Genomic DNA, 17,864 nt, shown 5'->3' with positions numbered 1-17,864 from the left:
TGGTACTGAAGGAGGAAAAGAAAATAACAAATGAACCGGCTAGGAAAAGTCTTTATCATAGATATTTCTAAAGAAGAGATAGGTCTCTAGAATTCTAAAATAGAGATTCAAATAGCTATTACATCCCTCAGCCAAAAGCCTTTACGGCGAGTCGTAAGAAACTACGCAGTAAGGCCATTCAGATCTTGGAAAGTACCACGCTAACGAACATTCAGAGATTGAATTGTATGCATACGGCCGGCATGGGTCAATCGATAGCGCCACCTGTCTCATTCTTTCTCCAGAACGTTGCTCCTCGAGAATGAATTACTCGAGGATTCCCTCAAAGGAGAATTAGTATTCGTCTATATCAATTCCTTTCCTAATGTTTTAGATTCCTCTTTTCCATGTCCACTCAATATGCTCAATCCGCTAAACTCCATGACCAATATACGCAATACATTTTGGAACCAAAATAACCATGCCGTCCCCCAATTTCTTTCATGTGCTGTGGTGGAATTGGCGCCTATACAAATCCCTTCAGAATTGCGGCCTCGGCATTCAGAATGGACGAGCCTGCGGCTCCAATAACAGCTGATGAAGGCGTTAGCAACCGAACAGAAAACTACAAGCCAAGGATGTAGCTTACTGTTGTGGCTCAGAGCGACAAACTTGATGTCAAAGATGCCCGTCTCGTCCTCCCTGACGCGGCCAACACTGACGGTGTAGCCCTTGGACAAGTCACGGTCGAGACGTGGCTGCGGCCTGTCGGGCTCGTTAAAGACGAGGATGGAAGGCTGCGGCGCTGAGGGGCAGCCGAGCCGCTGCGCTTCGGACTCGTAGCTGCGCATGGCGTCCTTGACCTGCTCGGCCGAGGGCGGGGGCCGTTGCGTGAAGCGCAGCGAGACGCAGGCCACGTGGCCGTCCAGGACGGGGACGCGGTTGCAGGCCGCCGACACGCGGAGCGTCGACTGCTCCTCAAAGGCCGTGGCGTCGGCGTTGATGCTGCCCAGGATCTTCTGCGCCTCCGTCTCCAGCTTGTCCTCCTCGCCGGAAATGTAGGGCACCACGTTGTCGATAATGTCCATGCTGCTGACGCCCGGGTAGCCAGCGCCCGAGACGGCCTGCATCGTCACGACCGACACGGCGTCGATCTTGCCAAAGCGCGACTGGAGCGCGGCGAAGGGAATGACGAGCCCAATGACGGCGCAGTTGCTGTTGCACACGAGGAAGCCCTTCTCTACGCCCTGTGTCTTGCGCTGGTGGGGGATCAGATCGAGGTGGTTGAGGTTGACCGTTGGGACGACGAGCGGGACGAGCGGGTCGCGGCGGTAGTTTTTGGCATTGGAAAAGACGGCGAAGTTGGCGAGTTGGAATTCCTTCTCGATGTCGCCGGCCACGTCGCTGTCTAGGCCGCTGAAGACGATGTCGCAGTCGGCAAACTCGCTAGCCTTGCAGTCGCGCACGACCAGGTCGCCCACGGCGGGCGCAATGGGGCTGGCCTGTTTCCATCGGACGGCTTCGCGGTACTTCTTGCCTGCCGATCTCGAAGAGGCACCGACGGCTACCAGGCGAAGGGACGGGTGTTGCTGGAGCAGCAAGATGAAACGCTGTCCGACAGAGCCGGTGCAGCCGAGGACACCTGGCAGGAAGCGGTCAGCCCAGGTGCTCTATCACAAGCGCAACTCGCGAATCACTTTCTCCCCCGAGAAGAAAAGGCCATGTAGGGGGGTTCTTGTTGGCCTGCGGGGAAACATACCGCAGTTCTTGGTTGGTAGTTGAGACATTGTAGTCGACTACCGTGCTCAATAAACTGCTGTTAAGTTCAAGATGTGATGCCCGAGTGTTACCGAGAGTTTCGTAGAGGTTTGAAAATAGAAAGGTAAATTTAGTCTAGCACTCGGAAAGAAAATCTCGAGTATCTGTGAGTCAGTCTTTCTAGAGCGTGCAATTCCAATTGCCTGAACGTTTTTCCCTCGGTCGGCAACGGGTTGGTGCTGTGCCCCACCACCGGTCATCGGAGGCAGCTTGTGGGGCTGTTGGCGGGGATAAAGCTCAAAGGTTCAGAAGGCGGGATGGCCGTCCGCTGGAGTCCTGCTCCACCGAGGAAAGGCTCCACCCCCATGGAACCCCGAATTTACAAAGGATGATCCCATAGGGCTGGCTGGCCGCTGGTTGGGTGCTTCCAGGTTGGGGGGTCTCCTGGGCTCTGGTGCGACGCCGGCTCGCGCCCCTTTAGCGCTAATACTCTCCAATGTCTCCAATATTATTGAAAACTCGAGTCTCGCAAACAGCAAACACCGACGCCGCCAGAGTGGGATTTCGCTATTATCCCCGAGCGGACACAGGAAGCTTGAGTTTCATTGGCCCCGAGATCCAGCCATATATATGTAGGTCGGGAGGTATTGTCGGGACGCTGCACGGAAACTGGAGAGCAGCTGACGGTGATGAATTACAAGGTGAAAGAACGGAACAGTCCATACATTGGTGAGCCGCGTTGCACTGTCCTATACGGGAAGAATTGACCTCACTTTCAAGATACACAAGAGATCAAGACAAGGGAGGAGCCAAGGTTTGCCTTTTCCTTATGCGGTCTCTCGTTTCCTCAGCATTGCACCGATGAATAAGCTCTGGTACGTACCTGGTCGCTCTTAGCCGGCAGTCAGCAAGCAACAGAAACGTACGACGAACCAGGGAGGGGAGGCCGTAACTTTATTTTTAGAGCCTCCCTCATGCAGCGGTAAACGTGCTACAAGCGGCTTGTGGGGGGTATATTATGTCCACACAAGCCCATGTGGATGAGACTGACCTCGCAGTTGACGGCGGATGGAATACCAGGGAACCTATCTTCGAACGGCAAGTTGCTATCCCCGCGTTGCCCCCCAACATATTGCTGATGAGCTTACAAAGTACGGACAGATATGGTGTCCGTCTCTCCTTCGGTATCCGTCGTCCGTCCTTGTCCGCGCAAGCTATTGTACCAATCGGGATACTCGAGACAGGAACCCAAGGTTCGCTTTCGGGATTGTTGGGGACAGCTTGGGATGCCCCCTGAACCGACTGGACGGGATTCCCAATGAAACATAGTGGTCGGGTTTGCTGGAAGTACGTGCATCCAGGACGCGTTCAAGAGTCAGCCGCATCCCTCGGCTCGGCACCCGCCAGGCACGCATAAATCTCGAACACGGCTAGATGCCCTCTCAAGTGCTGGCTTCTTTGCTGTCGATGGGCTACTGTCGAGTGAAGCTCATCTTCCCCTACCTTACCCTGCCCTTCCCTGTCAGGCTTGGCAAATTCCCGCCTCCTACCTCCCTCTCACATGCCATCCCATCCCATTCCGACTCCGACATGCCGATGTACATGTACAAGTGTTGTGGAGGCGTTGAGCATATATCCGATACCAACACCGGGTCTCCCCGTGGTTTCGTTCTATGTAAAGGGCCTCGGGCTGACCGCTTAGTTCGTTCGATTAAAATAACAGTTGCTTTCTTTCCCCGCTCATCTATATATCGTGTCTTGCCATCTTAATCGTACTTGAGAGTGTTCCGGCTCAAGTCGACCAGCCCCCACCTTTGGTCACGAAGAACTAACAGCATTGCTGTTCTCCTCTCCTCTCCAGTAAACCCCTCCCCTGGTTACGTGGCCTTGTTCCTCACATTCATCTCTAGCAATGTCCTGATAAGCAAAGTTGTTCATATGATGTATCTACTATCTTACCAAACAAGACCCTGTTAAAGCTTCACTAGACCTGTAAACTGCACCTTCACCCGGCATTAAATGACGCGGTCACCGTGGCTCTCCTCTTCCCCGACTCCATTACTCCCCACGCCTTCTCTGAATTTAGTTTCCCAGGAAGCCGCTCTGCGGATATATTCCGAGTACCTCCTGCCTTCCTGACATCACACCCAACTGGCAGCAAGCAACATCTTTATATCACTTTTGCCCATTCCTAGCTATGGCGAGAGAACATCAACAACCTCCACAGGGACAGCATCAACCTTGTGCTAGCGCAGACCTGTCCACAGTGGCTGCAATGGCTTCCGCGACCGCATTCCCCGTCGACGACGGCGGCGCCTGGGACGTCTCCAAGACGATCAGGAAATCCGTACCCATCGACCTAGGATCTAGCTACGACACGACAAGCCTGGCCGGCAAGATGATCCTCATCACGGGCGGGGCGTCCGGATTCGGCGCGGCGTTTGCGCGCAAGTGGGCGGGGCTGGGCGCGCACATCATGATCGGCGACATCGACGACGCGGGCGGCTTGACGCTGGCCGGTGAGCTCCGCGCGCTGGCCGGGTCCTCGGGCCACCAGCACTTCCAGCACTGCGACGTGACGCGGTGGGAGGACCAGGTGGCGCTTTTCAAGGCCGCCGCGGCCGTCAGCCCGATGGGCGGCATCGACGCCGTGGTCGCGGCTGCTGGCATCATCGAGACAAACCCGCCCCTCGAGGGCCGCACCTTCGACATGCCCGGCGATCTGGCCGCCGACAGGCCGCCGCCGCCGTGGCTCAAGGTGCTCGCCGTGAACCTCACCGGCGTGTCGTACACGGCACACCTCGCTCTCTTCTGGCTACCGCGCAACAGCCCCCCCAAGGAGGAGGAGGACGGCCCGACCGAGGGCGGAGACGAGAAGTCCACCCGCGCTCAGAGCCCCGAGCCGGTCCGAGACCGCCACTTGCTCTTGATCAGCTCCATAGCCGGCCTCACGCCGCTGCCTGGGCAGACCGAGTACACGGTGTCGAAGCACGCCGTCATGGGGCTTTTCCGCGCCATGCGCGGCAACGCCTTCCGGCGCGGCATCCGGTGCAACGTCATCTGTCCCTATTTCGTCAACACTCCGCTCCTGCCGCCCATTGCCCTCGGCTTGCTCGCTGGCGGAGGCATGACTGAGATGGAGGATGTCGTCGATGCGGCCACGCGCCTGGTGGCCGACGAGTCGATTGTTGGCCGCGGCTTGGTGGTCGGCCCTAAGATGTATGTCGTCGATGGCGACGAGTACTTCAAGGGGGACTCGCCGGTGGTTCTCGGCGCTGCTAGAACGACCGCCGCCGAAGATAAGCAGGCCGCCGAGGCCCGCCAAAACGAGCAACGCGCCACCTGGGAGATCTACGCCCACGACTACGAGAAAGTGGAGGTCTTCGTTTGGCGCTATATTGCCATGGTTAATCGGATCAAAGCCATTAGGGGCTTTATCGGTACTATCAAGGACTTGTACCGCCTCTTCATCTCGAGGCGGGAGAAGAAATAGACAGGATTCGGACTTACCTCCTAGAACTACGGTTGAGAATGGGTGAGACGAGGGACGAGGGTGCAGTAGCTAGCACTGTTGTGTAATACACACTCACCTGCGTTTGGAAATTGATGGGATGGGCAGCTAGCGACTGAATTAAACAGAAATTCGGAAATTTTAGAGGATTGGCAAATATGGCCTCTTATTTTAGACCCTTTCTTTATGATAATTGCCGTGAAAAGTGTGACTGAAGAACTTGTGAAAGAAAACCCGTTTTATTTTTCGCTCTTGAAAAAAGGAATATGTACTATTCAAAATTGCTTTAAATGTCACTGTACGTGGACCTGGCTCACATAACTGGAATACCCTCGTATTCCGCATAGCCCAGGGCGAGATTCATGTTTTCTAAGCAGAAGAATGTTAGATATGCGCAACTCTCGGATGAAGGAATATCAGGAACTTACGTAGACACTGTGTAGCAGCCCCCTTCAGCAGGTTATCGATTGTCGCGCAGACAACAACTCGCTTTCCTGTCTTGTCGACCTCAAAGCCGCCAATCTCGACACCGTGTTTTCCGCTAATGTTCTTGACCAGAGGGGCCTCGCCGACCACCTTGACAAGCTTCTCACCAGCGTATCTGTCTTGGTAGATTTGGCGAACATCACGAGATGTCATGGTCTTGTTCAGGGGAATAGAGATGGTGTGGTGAATGCCGCGGAACCAGACAGCAACATGGGGGACGAAGGCAATGTTTGCGCCCAGCTGGCTGCTTACTTCGCGCTCATGGATGTGGCCCGTCAAACTGTAGGGGATGATATTGTCGGTAAGGAACCCAACGTCGTTCTTGGGGGATGGTTTGGTGCCAGCGCCCGAGTATCCCGACACGCCGAACACGTGGGGCATCCCACCAAGGTGCTCCACAAGCGGCGATATTCCCAGCTGGGCTGCCGTAGCATAGCATCCAGGATTCGCGATCTGCGTAGCCTGCGCCAGGTTGGCCCTAGGAACAAGCTCTGGAAGACCGTACGTCCATGAATTGTCAAACCGGTAGTCAGCCGAAAGATCCACAATGACGCTCTTGTGGCTGGACGACTTGCGCCCTTCGTAGACGGCATCCACAAACGGCTTGCACACGCCGTTAGGAAGGGCCATGACCCAGCAGTCAATTTCACCACGCTTCTCCATGTCTCGAACGTCGTCCGGGCTGAGGTTTTCGTACGTGACATCCGCCTTGTTGTATCCCTCGAGTTTCTTCCCTGCAAGCTCTCGGGATGAGACGTGCACCAGCTCCAGGTTCGGGTGCAGGTCCAGAAGGCGGATTAGCTCCTGGCCGGTATATCCACGGGCGCCAATGAGAGCTACCCGAGCGGGCTGCGACTTCGAAGCGTTTTTCTTGCCATACGGAGGGTTTGGGTTTGTCTGAGTCACGTATCCTCTGCCCTTGGACTGCGAGAAAACTGGAGTGGAGAGCACAGGACGGCGAGCTAAGGTCGAATAACCCCGGGCCTGTTGGAGGACAGGCTTGGACGAGTTGTTTGCAGCGCGGTGGAGCCGAGACTCGAGATTGGAATCACCAAGCATAGCTCGGCCGTGTTGTGTAAAGTCCTGCATCAGCTGAACGAGCACGGGCTTGTTCTGGATGCCGTACCAGAACATGACATCTCCGTCTTGCGTAATGCTGCCTTCGGCCTTATCGAAGAACCAGCTGAGGTTCTCGTCGTCCTCCTTGACAGTCCACACAAGCTCAGGGTGTTCCTTTTGAAGGGTGGTGAAGATGTTGTCGGCAACGTTGGTCAGCCAACCAGACTTCGTGATGGTGAGTGTCGCAAGAGTAGCCTGTCGGCCGTCACGTGCCGGGAGAACGATCGCAAGCGCGTTCATGGGCTCGTCATAGTATGCCTTGAAAGAGTTCTCCTTGAGGAAGTCGAGATATTTGTCAACGGTCGCGGCGGCATCAGGGCCCTCTCGATCCCGAACCAGAACCTGCTTAAGAGCGTCGAGATCTTTGAAATCAGAGAGGCTCGTGGCAGAAAGAAGCTTGTTGCCACGTCTAATGAGAGTTCCAGCGCCCGAGTCCGTGAACAGCTCCTTCTGAAGATCGCCGGGGTGGATGATGGCAACACTTGTCGTCCGCGGCAGCGTGTCCAAAAGTTCCTTGATCTCTTTAATCTTCAGGCGAGTGCCGTATTTGACCCACTCTTGAGACATGAGGTGGTCAAACTCCTCATCCAGATTTATGGCGGAAATCTTTTGACCCGCGGCGTCAAACAACCCCCCCTTCTCGGAAAGATACACCACCTTGAGGGGCTCGAGAGCGCGAGCCAGCTCAGCGGCAGCAACGTCGGCATTGACATTGAGAATCTGGCCATCGTCGGTCTCGGCCATCGAAGTAAGAATCGGGAGATAGCCATTGTTGATTGCCGTCTCGATCGCCTGCTTGTTAACGCCAGTGACCTTTCCGACATAACCCCACTTGTCCTTGTTGAGGTAGTCGGCCCTAAACATGCCAGTCGCCAGGGGCTGAGCATGGACACCCTTCTCCTCCAGCTTGTTGACAAGGTTAAGGTTCTCCTTGAGGAAGAGGTCTCGCGCCACGCGAAGCGTCTTAGCATCGGTAATGCGGATGCCTTCCTCGAACTGCGGCTCGATGCCGGCCTGCTCCAGGAGGGTGTTCAGCTGGGGACCGGCGCCATGCACAATGACGGGGTACAGGCCGACGGTGTAGAGGAAGGCCAAGCTAGAGCATAGCTCGTCGAGGTATTCCGTCAAGATGGCGCCGCCAACCTTGATAACGGCGAAGCGTTGCGACGAGACCGATGTGAAGAGGGAGAGGTACTGCTGAACTTCACGCTTCGACCCAACGGACGATAGTGTCTGCACTATCATAGCCCTCGTGCTGAGATCGGTAGTCCGGGCTGCAGATGACGAGAACGGCTTTTGGCGCTGAACGGAGGGGGTGACAGCGACGACGCGGGCTTTGGTCGGCAGCCGTCGAACGCTCCGGCGGGCACCCGCCCTAAAGGCAACAGAGCATGCGGACAGCATTATGGCCGTTGTATGTTTGGCGACTTGTCACCGGTGTGCGAGGTCGGCCGGGGGGAGCGGGAGAAGACGAGGGAAAGCGGTCGGTCGGTCTTGGTCGACTGAAGTCGCACAGGCGCCTTGAAAATGATTTTAGCGCTTTAGTCAACAGCGAGAATGCCTTCGACCATTGAAGGGAGAAAGACCAGGTAAACGAGGGCAGACAAGCAGTGAACTCTAGCCGGACACCAGATTACCTTCTTAAAGACCAATTGGACGAGTTTGGTCCGGGAAAGAGTCTGGGTCGGCTTTTGGAATTCGGTGATGGCAGCCCTGACCCAGGTCTTAACCGTCGATCAAGTGTGGAGGAGGGGCAAAATGACCCCAAAGAAAAAATTGCGACCGAAACCGCTCAGAGGGGTGGGCCGATATAGGTCACACGCAAAGTGGGCTGTTAAACAGGGACATCGACATCGCAAGCCCAGTGTCTGTGACAGGTTTATCAAAGGCTCTATTCGCCTTGCAAGCAATGTACAGAGACGAGTTATCGCGGAGGCATGAATTCAACCGACGGCCTGTCAATTAGGCTCTGCTCGGGTATCCAACTGACCTTTTCGGTACGGCGCAGTAGGTGACTCGTTAACCTTTACATGCCCTCAAGCTCTTCGTGTAGGAGGGGACGAGTACAGGGCGTTGACATCTTCCCCGCAAGCAGGAGTTCTTGATGGAGACAACGAGTCCACCAAGGTCAGAGGCTGGCTGGCAATACGGCACCTACCTGGTCACCATGGACGAAGGTGTTTCCTTAGCCCTGCCCTGCCCTGCCCTGCCTTGCCGATCGATATTCGTAGCTGCTTAACATCTCGCCCGGCCCAATGCAGGCCGTATGTGCACGGCAAAAAAATGCAGATGGCAGCCAACAAGTTAAGAAATTTTAACGGGTCACCTGGCTAGGGGGCGACGGTTGAATTTTTCCCGCTTGCACCGTTGTCGCATCCTTTCCCCATGACATCAACAAATAACCGACGAACGGCAGATGACACCAAAGAGAACAGCCATCTATAAATGGTTCACCGTACCTAGATGACTATAAGAAGTGCGAACAGACCAAACTCCCTTCAAGAGCACGCTTATTTCAAAAGCGCGTTCCTCGAGGCCATTGCATCTGCATCTCCTCCCACACTGCGCAATTCATAACCAATCCGCAATCCCGGCCCGGATCGGTTCCCTCGCAAGATGCTCCAACCTGCAAGTCTTAGTCAAGGAGTTAGCCCAGTGGCATGGGTAATGCGTAGCTCAGACAGCACTTCAAACATTCTCGACTTTGGTTGATACCGCACGATTCAAACATGCCATATCTACTGGCCAAGAAAGTCTGCTGAAAATACCTCGTTGATTAACCGCAATGAGGAAAATGCCTCCTCGCCTTTTATCGTAAATACAAGGTGTGATACAGTGAGGAGCCTTGTGGCTCCCGACTTGGTGTTGATATTCCGGCGCAACGCCCAGAGCGGAGCCGGCGAGGAGTCCGTAAAAAACAAAGAAACTCCCTCCAAATCAATCCCAGAGAAGCACGATTCCCATTCTCCATGAATACCAAAAGCATGCGAAACCCGGTCCGGTGCGCTTCCAGGCCGTGTTCCTGTCGTCATAGCCAAGAGAGTAGCAGTGTCGTGAACTATTTTTTGGTAGCAAGCACTAGAAAACAAGTCAGGCCCTGCGCGGCAGTACACGAACTGGAAGGGAGAAACATACCCGCTGGAAGGACGATGACGAGAATCAAAACGATGATTCCAACAATCAAGCACATACGCATTTTCATGTCCTGTTGCCATGATCAGTATTTGGGCTCCAGGGGCGGTGTTCACAGATCTCGTACCTTCCACCACATCTGCTTGCGGACCTTGTTCGCGCCGCGTCGGAACCCTTGTGCAGACACGGCCAGGTTGTCAGTCTTGTCCTGGAGAGTATTGATCTTGTCGCCGCGTTGATCCAGAGTATTGATGTTGTCTTTCATCTGCTGCATAGTATCATCGAGCGTCTGCGTGCCATGTTAGTATGCATTCTCCAAGTATCTGAACAAGACACGCATGCGCCAATCAAGATGAAGGGGTGTATCGCGATTCTCCATTGCGCAGCCTTCTTTCAGGCGTCTCGCTGTACCGTCCGGTGTTGATAGAAGCGAGTCGCAGAAGGAACAACTCGATAAGCGACGGGTTGTCCGATTGCTAACGTGGGTTCTTGTATTGTGTACGGCTCGGTGCATCGTCTTCTCGGTCGCAGCTTACCCGACATACAGTATTGCGAGTAGGCCGAGCCAATCTCGCAATGCCGGGAGCGGTAGTGATGTCGCTGCTCGTCGGTCGTGATGTCGGTCGGCTGAGACGGAAGCCGCTGACGAACGGTACAGAATCTCATTCTCCCCATCATCGTCGATTGAACGGCCATCACACCAAACCAAAAACGACTTACCGACTGCAACTGCGCTATTCTCGGATCAGAGGTGCCTTGTTGCGGCGAGCCCTGCTGCTGGAAAGGTGTTCCCTGGGGCGTGCCTTGCTGGGGCGTGCCCTGCACCGAGCCCGGCGGCCCTGGGGTGCGCTGCGGGCTGTTGGGAATATACGGATCGTACGGTTCAGACATTTTGGCGGTGGTATTGCCTCAAACTTGTATTTGGGGTTTGTATCGAGCGTGCGCGATGTGCAAGGGCGAGGTTGTTGCGCGTCGAGGTTGCGAGAGGGAGGTTGGAATGGGAGGCTGGCGGTTGAAAGAGTCGCTGAGGGTGGTGTTGTGAGACGATTTGCAGAAGCGAGCAAAGCAAGCCGAAACCAGGTTAGGGAAGAAGGCCAGGGAACGTGGTCACTAGGTCGGGTGGTCAAGCCGTGACCACCGTGGCGTGGCTAAAAATACTGGGGCGGACGGACTCAGCCACGGTTCGCTTTTAACGAAATTGCATGCTCACTTGCATGGAAGTGTGTTAAGCCTGGGGCGAGTCACAGTGCCCCATTGCCAGTTACTACACGGTATTACGAGGGAGGCTTTGAGGGAGGACCTGAACGCCTTTCAAAGTCCTGCAGTTATTTCCTGAGGCAACTATAGAACAAGGTACGAATACTTATTGAGCGTTTGTCTGGGCTTCGGATAAGAACTGAAACGAGTTCTTTGTTGCTTGGTCCCGTCCCTCGTGCTTGCGCAATCTTCGATTGGATTACAGGTAATAAGCCTCAGTTGGCGAACGGGACACTGAGTTCCCGAACGCGCCGGTGCCGTCGTCAGCATCAGGCGAAGCAAACAGCACGTGAAAGACGGCTTCCGCATCAGCCGCATTTGTTGACCTCTCTGCGCTGTGGCGAATGGAGAGCAGACAGATCGGGAGCTAACTTGTAGTGAGCGCTTTGCCGTGTGTATTTTGGATCTCCCTCGTAAGACATCGCCGACATTCACGAGCCCATTCGAGGCAGAGAATCGAACACGAGGGTTTTCGTACGCAATAGGTATCCGATCCTCTCCCAGTATCAACTGGCCCGCGTAGCATCGTTGTTTCATCACCGTCCATAATCGCCCAGCAGCCACAGCATCTGAGGTTCCCCGCATTCAGCCGTGGAATCTGCATTACGGGGAATCCAAGGGTGCTATCAATCAAGAGCCTTTATTAAGAAAGCCAAAGTTCCATTCTCACTTGAGAGCCGAGCTAAAGCAGGGCCCACAGTTGGTCCACAAGCCAAGGCCTTATGAGTGGCGCTCATTACGCAGGGGTCTACAGGCGACGAGTGCCCTAAGAAGTGACGTGCTTAAAGCAAACCAGAAGTCCACGATCCCCGCCAAGGTAACCACCGAGCAAATACCTACGTATAGCTACGAGGGCATACCTTCAATGGACAGAAATTGCCTGATGCGTAAAGTAATTAGAGAAACAGAGATGTGTCGACGGAGCAACGCAGCACAACTTAAAGCTTTCGTCACCACTGAATTAGCTCCGAGTCAGAGTGTCGCTGCTTACATAATGATTCCCCTGCCGACTTCGCATGGTTGCGCTTGGCACGGTTAGCGGCGGGAACAGAGGACGATGACCCCGAAAATCCCAGAGCGCCGGGAGCCGAATTTTGTCATCGCTCCGACCAAGTCAAGGTGAACAATCCCGGCCTCGACCACACCGCAAGACGGTTGCCGAGACAAGCAAACACCCATACAACACATAATGGTGTCCTCGGTGCCAATTCAGAGAATGCAAGGGCCGCTCCGGCGATCCCTGGCAGGCGCAGGCGTGTCGTTGCGGTCGTACGCCACCATTCCCTCTCCGCCAATCCATGCCGCCGCGCCGACATCACAGCCCTCGCAGCCCGCCTTATCCACAAAAACGACAACAACACCACAGCCGAGCAAGCCACGGCCTACATACTTCCGGGACGCGGCCGTAGCGCCCTTTTCCGACTTCTTGCCCAGCTCGTCGCCCGCCGCGCCTCTCGCCCCAAGCGATGCCTACACATTGCGCACCGCCGAGGTCGGGCCGGCTGGCCGGAAGCGAACCATCACGCGGCTGCCGGAGTGGCTCAAGACGCCGATTCCCTCGGCCGGAACAAATCCCAACTACGCCAAGATTAAAGCGGACCTGCGGGGTTTGAACCTGCACACGGTATGCGAGGAGGCACGCTGTCCCAATATTGGCGAGTGCTGGGGCGGCTCCAACAAGGCCGAGGCCACAGCCACCATAATGCTCATGGGCGACACATGCACACGTGGGTGCCGCTTCTGCAGCGTCAAGACGAACCGCGCGCCCGCTCCGCTCGATCCGCACGAGCCCGAGAACACGGCCGAGGCCCTGGCACGCTGGGGGCTCGGCTACGTGGTGCTCACGAGCGTTGACCGGGACGACCTGGCTGACGGCGGCGCCCACCACTTTGCCGAAACCATCCGCCGCATTAAGCAAAAGAAGCCAACCCTACTCGTCGAGGCCCTGACCGGCGACTTGAGGGGAGACCTCGACATGGTTCGAATCGTGGCCGAGAGCGGCCTCGACGTCTACGCCCACAACGTCGAGACTACCGAGGGTCTGACCCCGTACGTGCGCGACCGGCGCGCCACCTTCCGCCAGAGTCTCAAGGTGCTTAAGCATGTCAAAGATGTCAAGGGTAAGGACAACATCATCACCAAGACTAGCATCATGCTTGGGCTAGGCGAGCAGGAAGAGGAGCTTTGGGAGACGCTACGAGGTAACTTATTTTCTAATTTCAGCCTCCTGTGTGACAATCCACCCAAACATGCAGCTCTTGACCACCAAGCCGATATGCCCTATTCGACATGGACGCTAACGGTCATGCGTGCTTCCAGAGCTGAGAAAGGTCGACGTCGATATCGTTACCTTCGGGCAGTATATGCGTCCCACCAAGCGCCATCTCAAGGTCGAGAAGTACGTCACTCCCGACGAGTTTGATCTCTGGGGCAAGCGAGCCCTCGACATGGGCTTCATGCACTGCGCCAGCGGGCCCCTAGTCCGGTCCTCGTACAAGGCGGGCGAGGCCTTCATCGAGAACGTCTTGCGCAAGCGAGCGGGCGAGAAGGCCGGCGCGTCGACAGAGAAGCTTGTCGGCCAAGCCGTTGCTGCTGAGGAGACGGCGAGTAGGGGGTCTCTATAGTTGGGCTATTTCTTCACCTTGTTGTATATATAGTAAAGCGCTTTCAACATTCTGGCCATTGCGTGAGGTCGTGGCTTCATCGCCCCGTCCAAGCATAGCGCGGGTCAGCGGGGGATACACTGCAATTGGGTTGGGTATGGGAATCCGGCGTTTAATAGAGAAAGGGGGGGCCGTGGCAGATATTTCTTCTAATAATATATATGTAACATCAAAATTGTACATGGCCGTAGATGGAGGTTGGAAACCCTTCTTTGCATGGTTTCCATAACGCCTATTAACAACCGTAAAGGGGTTCGGGAAAGGTCTTTGGTGAGAGTCAAACATCCACAGCCCACGCGAGTTGTCCACTTTGGATCTAGCATCTGTCTCGTCAGATATCCCCTCCTAGAGCGCGCAATCCTAGCCGGTGAGTAGAATTGGCATCGACTTGATAAACTCGCATCATGGTCCTCTTCTAGCCAGTCTCCATTTTCTCGAGAAGCTTTACCAACTGGCCTTTTTAACGCCCGGTATATTGCCCGCAAGAGCTTGCAATCGGAAGTTAAACTGCGGCAAAGACGTCAACTCAGATATTCCCACGTCCAACCAAGACAAAAGCGTAGATGGATAGAGGGGAGCCGAAGAAAACGAGAAAGAACTCACTCTTGACAGCTTAAAGTCCCGCAGTATACCTCTCCCCTTGCCGCCCATGAGACAGCGGTTGCGGATCTGTGTCGACCGCGTGTAGCAGTGCGTCCCGGCGAGCTGCAGCTGGGCGATGGCGCGCGTCCGCGCCGGCAGCGTCGTGTTGCGGATGACGTACCGCAGCGCTTGTCTATTTTTGCACGGCAAGATTGTCAGCTTTATTGCTCTGTCGCTCTAGTGGAGCTTCAAGCGTATGTCTATGAAGCAGGCAGCACGCTATTTTTCTGCTGGGAACTGTGGCTGGGCTGGGCCGGGCTGGGCTAACCTCTCTGGCTCAAAGGCCTCGAATGCTTTCCGTTTGGAGTGGTCGCGGATTGTCTTGACGTTGGCGAAGCAGCCCAGGTCGAACTTCTTCGACCGGAACATGGACATCTTGGCGGATTTCCTTCTCTCGTCCTTGCTCGAATTGGTCTGGCTGGCTGGGCGCGCAGGTGGTCAACGACTCTCACGGCAGCAGCGACGGTGTCGTGGGGCACGCCCAATCCTGGAAGTCCTCGGCGTCGCTGGTCAGAATCTCCCGGAGCTTACCCGTGCCTGCCTGCGGTACCCACTTTAAAAAGTACTGCCAGGCGGTCGAATTTTTGCAGTCGTGCACGGACCAACTACACCGTTATATAAGCGTGCGCCCCCTCCCAATTTTCATAACTTTTTTTTCCTCTTTTTCTTCTTTAGCTCTCTTTGCCTTTTGGCTTAGATCAAGTGTAGTATCTGTTCTTTTCAGTTTAATCTCTGAAACTACTCTACGGAGTAGAATCTTGATTATTCTAATTTTTGTCAATCGGTGGACTTCCCGCTGGGCTTGCCTATGGATGTCTTCCACTGTGTCCCTGGTATTACACTGCCTCCAGGCGATGCGAACACTTTTTCATTGCAATCCTAGGCTCTGCTCGGGATGTGAGGAAGAATATCCATTTGTGCGTGTCGGTCAGACAGCCAGTGAAACTCGTGCTGCCTTTTTATATGGCCGTGGCTCGGCCATGTCGCCGAGGCCTCGTCGTAGGGTAACGGGAGGGTAGCCAGGGCCAGAGAAGGATCACAGCGCAAGCGATCACATGTCTCGATGCACAGGGCCAAGAAGCTCTCGTTGTGCCCCTCGGACTGTTATCAGCCTCTGAAGTCGATTTCAGTGTGTACGGAATACTTGCTCCTCTTGCCGGCGCAGTCGCTACGACGAGCTTGTTGGCGAACATTTGGCACAGAGTCACTGCCTCTCCTCCATCAGCGGAGGTGGCGTCTTCTCCAACCAGACCAGTATGGCATCATGAGCCGGGTGAGCGTTTGTATTTCGCGAAATGTGCCAGGCTCCCGCAGCGGGCGCTCTGATATCTACTAATTGCCCATATTTTCGTTTGCCTTAGACGTCAATGGGGAGTCCAGACACGGCCTGCCCGTTCCCTTTTCCTTGTTCTGGTGTCGTCATCCACCTTTCCGCTGCCTCCTTCACTTCTCAAATACGCAGCCGCAGCCCGAACAGGTCGACGTCCGTCTCAACTCTAATCAGGTGCCCCTCCTTAACTGCTCCCCTCCTCCCCTTCACCCTCCACTCTTTCAGGTCCGCGACAATAGCTCGGGGAGCATCCTTCTTCATCTCCCTTCCCAAACTTAACCACCCCTGCGAAGCACGAATCGCAGCTTAAACCCTCCAAGATTCCCCGTACAACATTTCGAGCGACCATGTTCCGCCGTCGCTGGTCTGGCCTCCCGGCCGACCCTCAGTTCGAGCCAGACCTCACCGAACTTGGGTTCGTACCACTATATTCTAGCCCCAAGGCCGACCTGGTGACCTTGTTGTGCTAACACGTCGCTGTTTCCCGGCTCGCAGCTATTTCGTCAATGATGTCGACGAGATCCGCTCGCTCGAGGATCCCGATTACTATGCCAAGTTCTTCTTTACCAAAAACGAGCGCTGGAATGAGCGCCAGCGCTTTGCCCTCAACGGTCAGTCACTCTTTGCTCAAATCTCCACCAGGCGAGCATCTTGCGGAACCCTAAACTGACAGAGATGACAGATGCCATAGGGAGGATCATCAAAGACCGCCTCGCAGCAGAGGGCTTAGAGACAGTGAAGCTGCCTCTGGGACAGACGGACCCGTCCAAGCCCCATATCCCAATCTGCGTGTCTGCGAATCTCAACATGAGCTCCCGCGTTGTCTTGATTCTCGGGGAGTCGGTACAGGAGTTTGGGGTGCTGGCCCACCGCGTGGTTGGAGGATCCGGCGGCATCAACAAGGGCTCCGTCGTCGACTTCGTCAAAGGTCTCAAGACGCAGAAGTCGTCGGCCGCCGACGCCAGCGCGCCGGGCATTATCATCGCCAACACGGGGGAGCTGTTCTGGTGGCCCGAGGGCCACCGCGGCCTGACGCCGAGAGGCCGCCACGCTATCCCCATGGCTAGCGCCGTCCACTACGGCCGCTACTTCGACCCGTCCAAGAACACCATCCCGGGCCAGCCCACTGCCGCGGAGCACGTGCGGTACATCTTTGACAAGGTTATTCCGGCGCTGGTGCCCAAGAACGCCAAAGTCGATGTGATTGCTGTCGGCGATGCTGCCGACCATGCAGAGCAATATCTCGACAACGAGGGGAAGTGGGCCGAGCTGGGCCGCCGCTTGAACTGCCTCGTGAACCTGGGCGGCTACTACGACGCTGCTCGTTTCAAGTGCGAAGGCTTCAAGGCCTTTATGAAGCACGTATGCTGCCCCTCTCTCCTTACCACTATAGCTTTCTTCCTCTGTTCCTTGCCCCTTAACCCCTCGGCCATATTTCCATTATGAAGTAACTATTTCTACTAACCATCGACGCCATTCCGACAGCGAGCTCGGGCCTATGTCATTGACGACGCGCCGCTCGACACGCCCGTCGCCAGCCCTGACAGCAACCTCGAGATAACCGGCTCGGTGGCGTACGGCTGTCCAGCCTACAGCGCCGGCCCCAAGGCCAAGCTGTCGGAGCTGCTGTTGATCGAGGCAAAGCAGGCGGTGCTGGAGTTTATCCAGGAGGTTGCGCTTGCCGGCAGCGACTACGTCAATCCGACCTTCACCATCATCAGCCGTGGAGGCGACTCGGACGACGAGGACACCTGGGCTGTGGGTGGTGGAGATGAGGGAGGAGAGGGCGGCGGCGCTGCCGGTGTCGCTCCTGGCGAGGAGGATTAGCAGCAGCAGGCAGAGGAGGCTCTGGTGGACGGGATGAAGAAGCTCGAGATCACCGAGGCAGACAAGTGATAATCCCAACTTAACTGCATCCATGGCGTGGCGCGAGGAGGGGCGGCAGCAGCTGAGGCGATCTGGCTTGTGTCTCTTCTCTGTATATCTT

General features: G+C 55.6%; 7 protein-coding genes across 7 annotated transcripts; 3 read left to right on the top strand and 4 right to left on the bottom strand.

Annotated features, from left to right (window-relative positions):
* Positions 1 to 77: 77 nt before the first annotated feature.
* Positions 78 to 2,007, bottom strand: B0T26DRAFT_270075 (semialdehyde dehydrogenase). Its single transcript, XM_060434096.1, has 3 exons — positions 1,739 to 2,007; positions 629 to 1,621; positions 78 to 573 (listed from the first exon to the last, which is right to left on the bottom strand). The coding sequence occupies exons 1-3, from the start codon at positions 1,764 to 1,766 to the stop codon at positions 506 to 508; spliced, it is 1,089 nt and encodes a 362-aa protein (XP_060295711.1). The 5' UTR covers positions 1,767 to 2,007; the 3' UTR covers positions 78 to 505.
* A 2,272-nt stretch (positions 2,008 to 4,279) lies between these two features.
* On the top strand, positions 4,280 to 5,422 carry B0T26DRAFT_707668 (uncharacterized protein). The gene has a single exon (XM_060441865.1). The coding sequence runs from the start codon at positions 4,370 to 4,372 to the stop codon at positions 5,228 to 5,230; it is 861 nt and encodes a 286-aa protein (XP_060295710.1). The 5' UTR covers positions 4,280 to 4,369; the 3' UTR covers positions 5,231 to 5,422.
* Positions 5,423 to 5,561: 139 nt separating this feature from the next.
* B0T26DRAFT_647948 (Aspartate/glutamate/uridylate kinase) lies at positions 5,562 to 8,257 on the bottom strand (the record flags this gene model as incomplete). The annotated part of the gene is made up of 2 exons (XM_060437956.1): positions 5,562 to 5,617; positions 5,677 to 8,257. The coding sequence occupies 2 exons, from the start codon at positions 8,255 to 8,257 to the stop codon at positions 5,562 to 5,564; spliced, it is 2,637 nt and encodes an 878-aa protein (XP_060295709.1).
* A 1,654-nt stretch (positions 8,258 to 9,911) lies between these two features.
* On the bottom strand, positions 9,912 to 10,876 carry B0T26DRAFT_751058 (synaptobrevin-domain-containing protein; the record flags this gene model as incomplete). The annotated part of the gene is made up of 4 exons (XM_060445322.1): positions 9,912 to 9,931; positions 9,989 to 10,058; positions 10,113 to 10,274; positions 10,706 to 10,876. The coding sequence occupies 4 exons, from the start codon at positions 10,874 to 10,876 to the stop codon at positions 9,912 to 9,914; spliced, it is 423 nt and encodes a 140-aa protein (XP_060295708.1).
* A 1,555-nt stretch (positions 10,877 to 12,431) lies between these two features.
* Positions 12,432 to 13,866, top strand: B0T26DRAFT_645291 (lipoic acid synthetase mitochondrial precursor; the record flags this gene model as incomplete). The annotated part of the gene is made up of 2 exons (XM_060437704.1): positions 12,432 to 13,443; positions 13,562 to 13,866. The coding sequence occupies 2 exons, from the start codon at positions 12,432 to 12,434 to the stop codon at positions 13,864 to 13,866; spliced, it is 1,317 nt and encodes a 438-aa protein (XP_060295707.1).
* A 218-nt stretch (positions 13,867 to 14,084) lies between these two features.
* B0T26DRAFT_707660 (uncharacterized protein) lies at positions 14,085 to 15,101 on the bottom strand. Its single transcript, XM_060441864.1, has 3 exons — positions 14,816 to 15,101; positions 14,509 to 14,680; positions 14,085 to 14,412 (listed from the first exon to the last, which is right to left on the bottom strand). The coding sequence occupies exons 1-3, from the start codon at positions 14,920 to 14,922 to the stop codon at positions 14,350 to 14,352; spliced, it is 342 nt and encodes a 113-aa protein (XP_060295706.1). The 5' UTR covers positions 14,923 to 15,101; the 3' UTR covers positions 14,085 to 14,349.
* A 1,123-nt stretch (positions 15,102 to 16,224) lies between these two features.
* On the top strand, positions 16,225 to 17,704 carry B0T26DRAFT_647445 (Arb2 domain-containing protein; the record flags this gene model as incomplete). The annotated part of the gene is made up of 4 exons (XM_060437895.1): positions 16,225 to 16,292; positions 16,373 to 16,488; positions 16,560 to 17,239; positions 17,363 to 17,704. 4 exons carry the CDS (start codon positions 16,225 to 16,227, stop codon positions 17,702 to 17,704), a joined length of 1,206 nt encoding a protein of 401 aa, XP_060295705.1.
* Positions 17,705 to 17,864: the final 160 nt, after the last annotated feature.

This window comes from Lasiosphaeria miniovina (genome assembly GCF_030549165.1).
Source record: "Lasiosphaeria miniovina strain SMH2392-1A chromosome Unknown B0T26scaffold_4, whole genome shotgun sequence".
Classification (NCBI taxonomy): Eukaryota; Fungi; Ascomycota; class Sordariomycetes; order Sordariales; family Lasiosphaeriaceae; genus Lasiosphaeria; species Lasiosphaeria miniovina.
The sequence above is the reverse complement of the archived record's forward strand: the minus strand, read 5'-3'. Positions and strand labels throughout refer to the sequence as shown.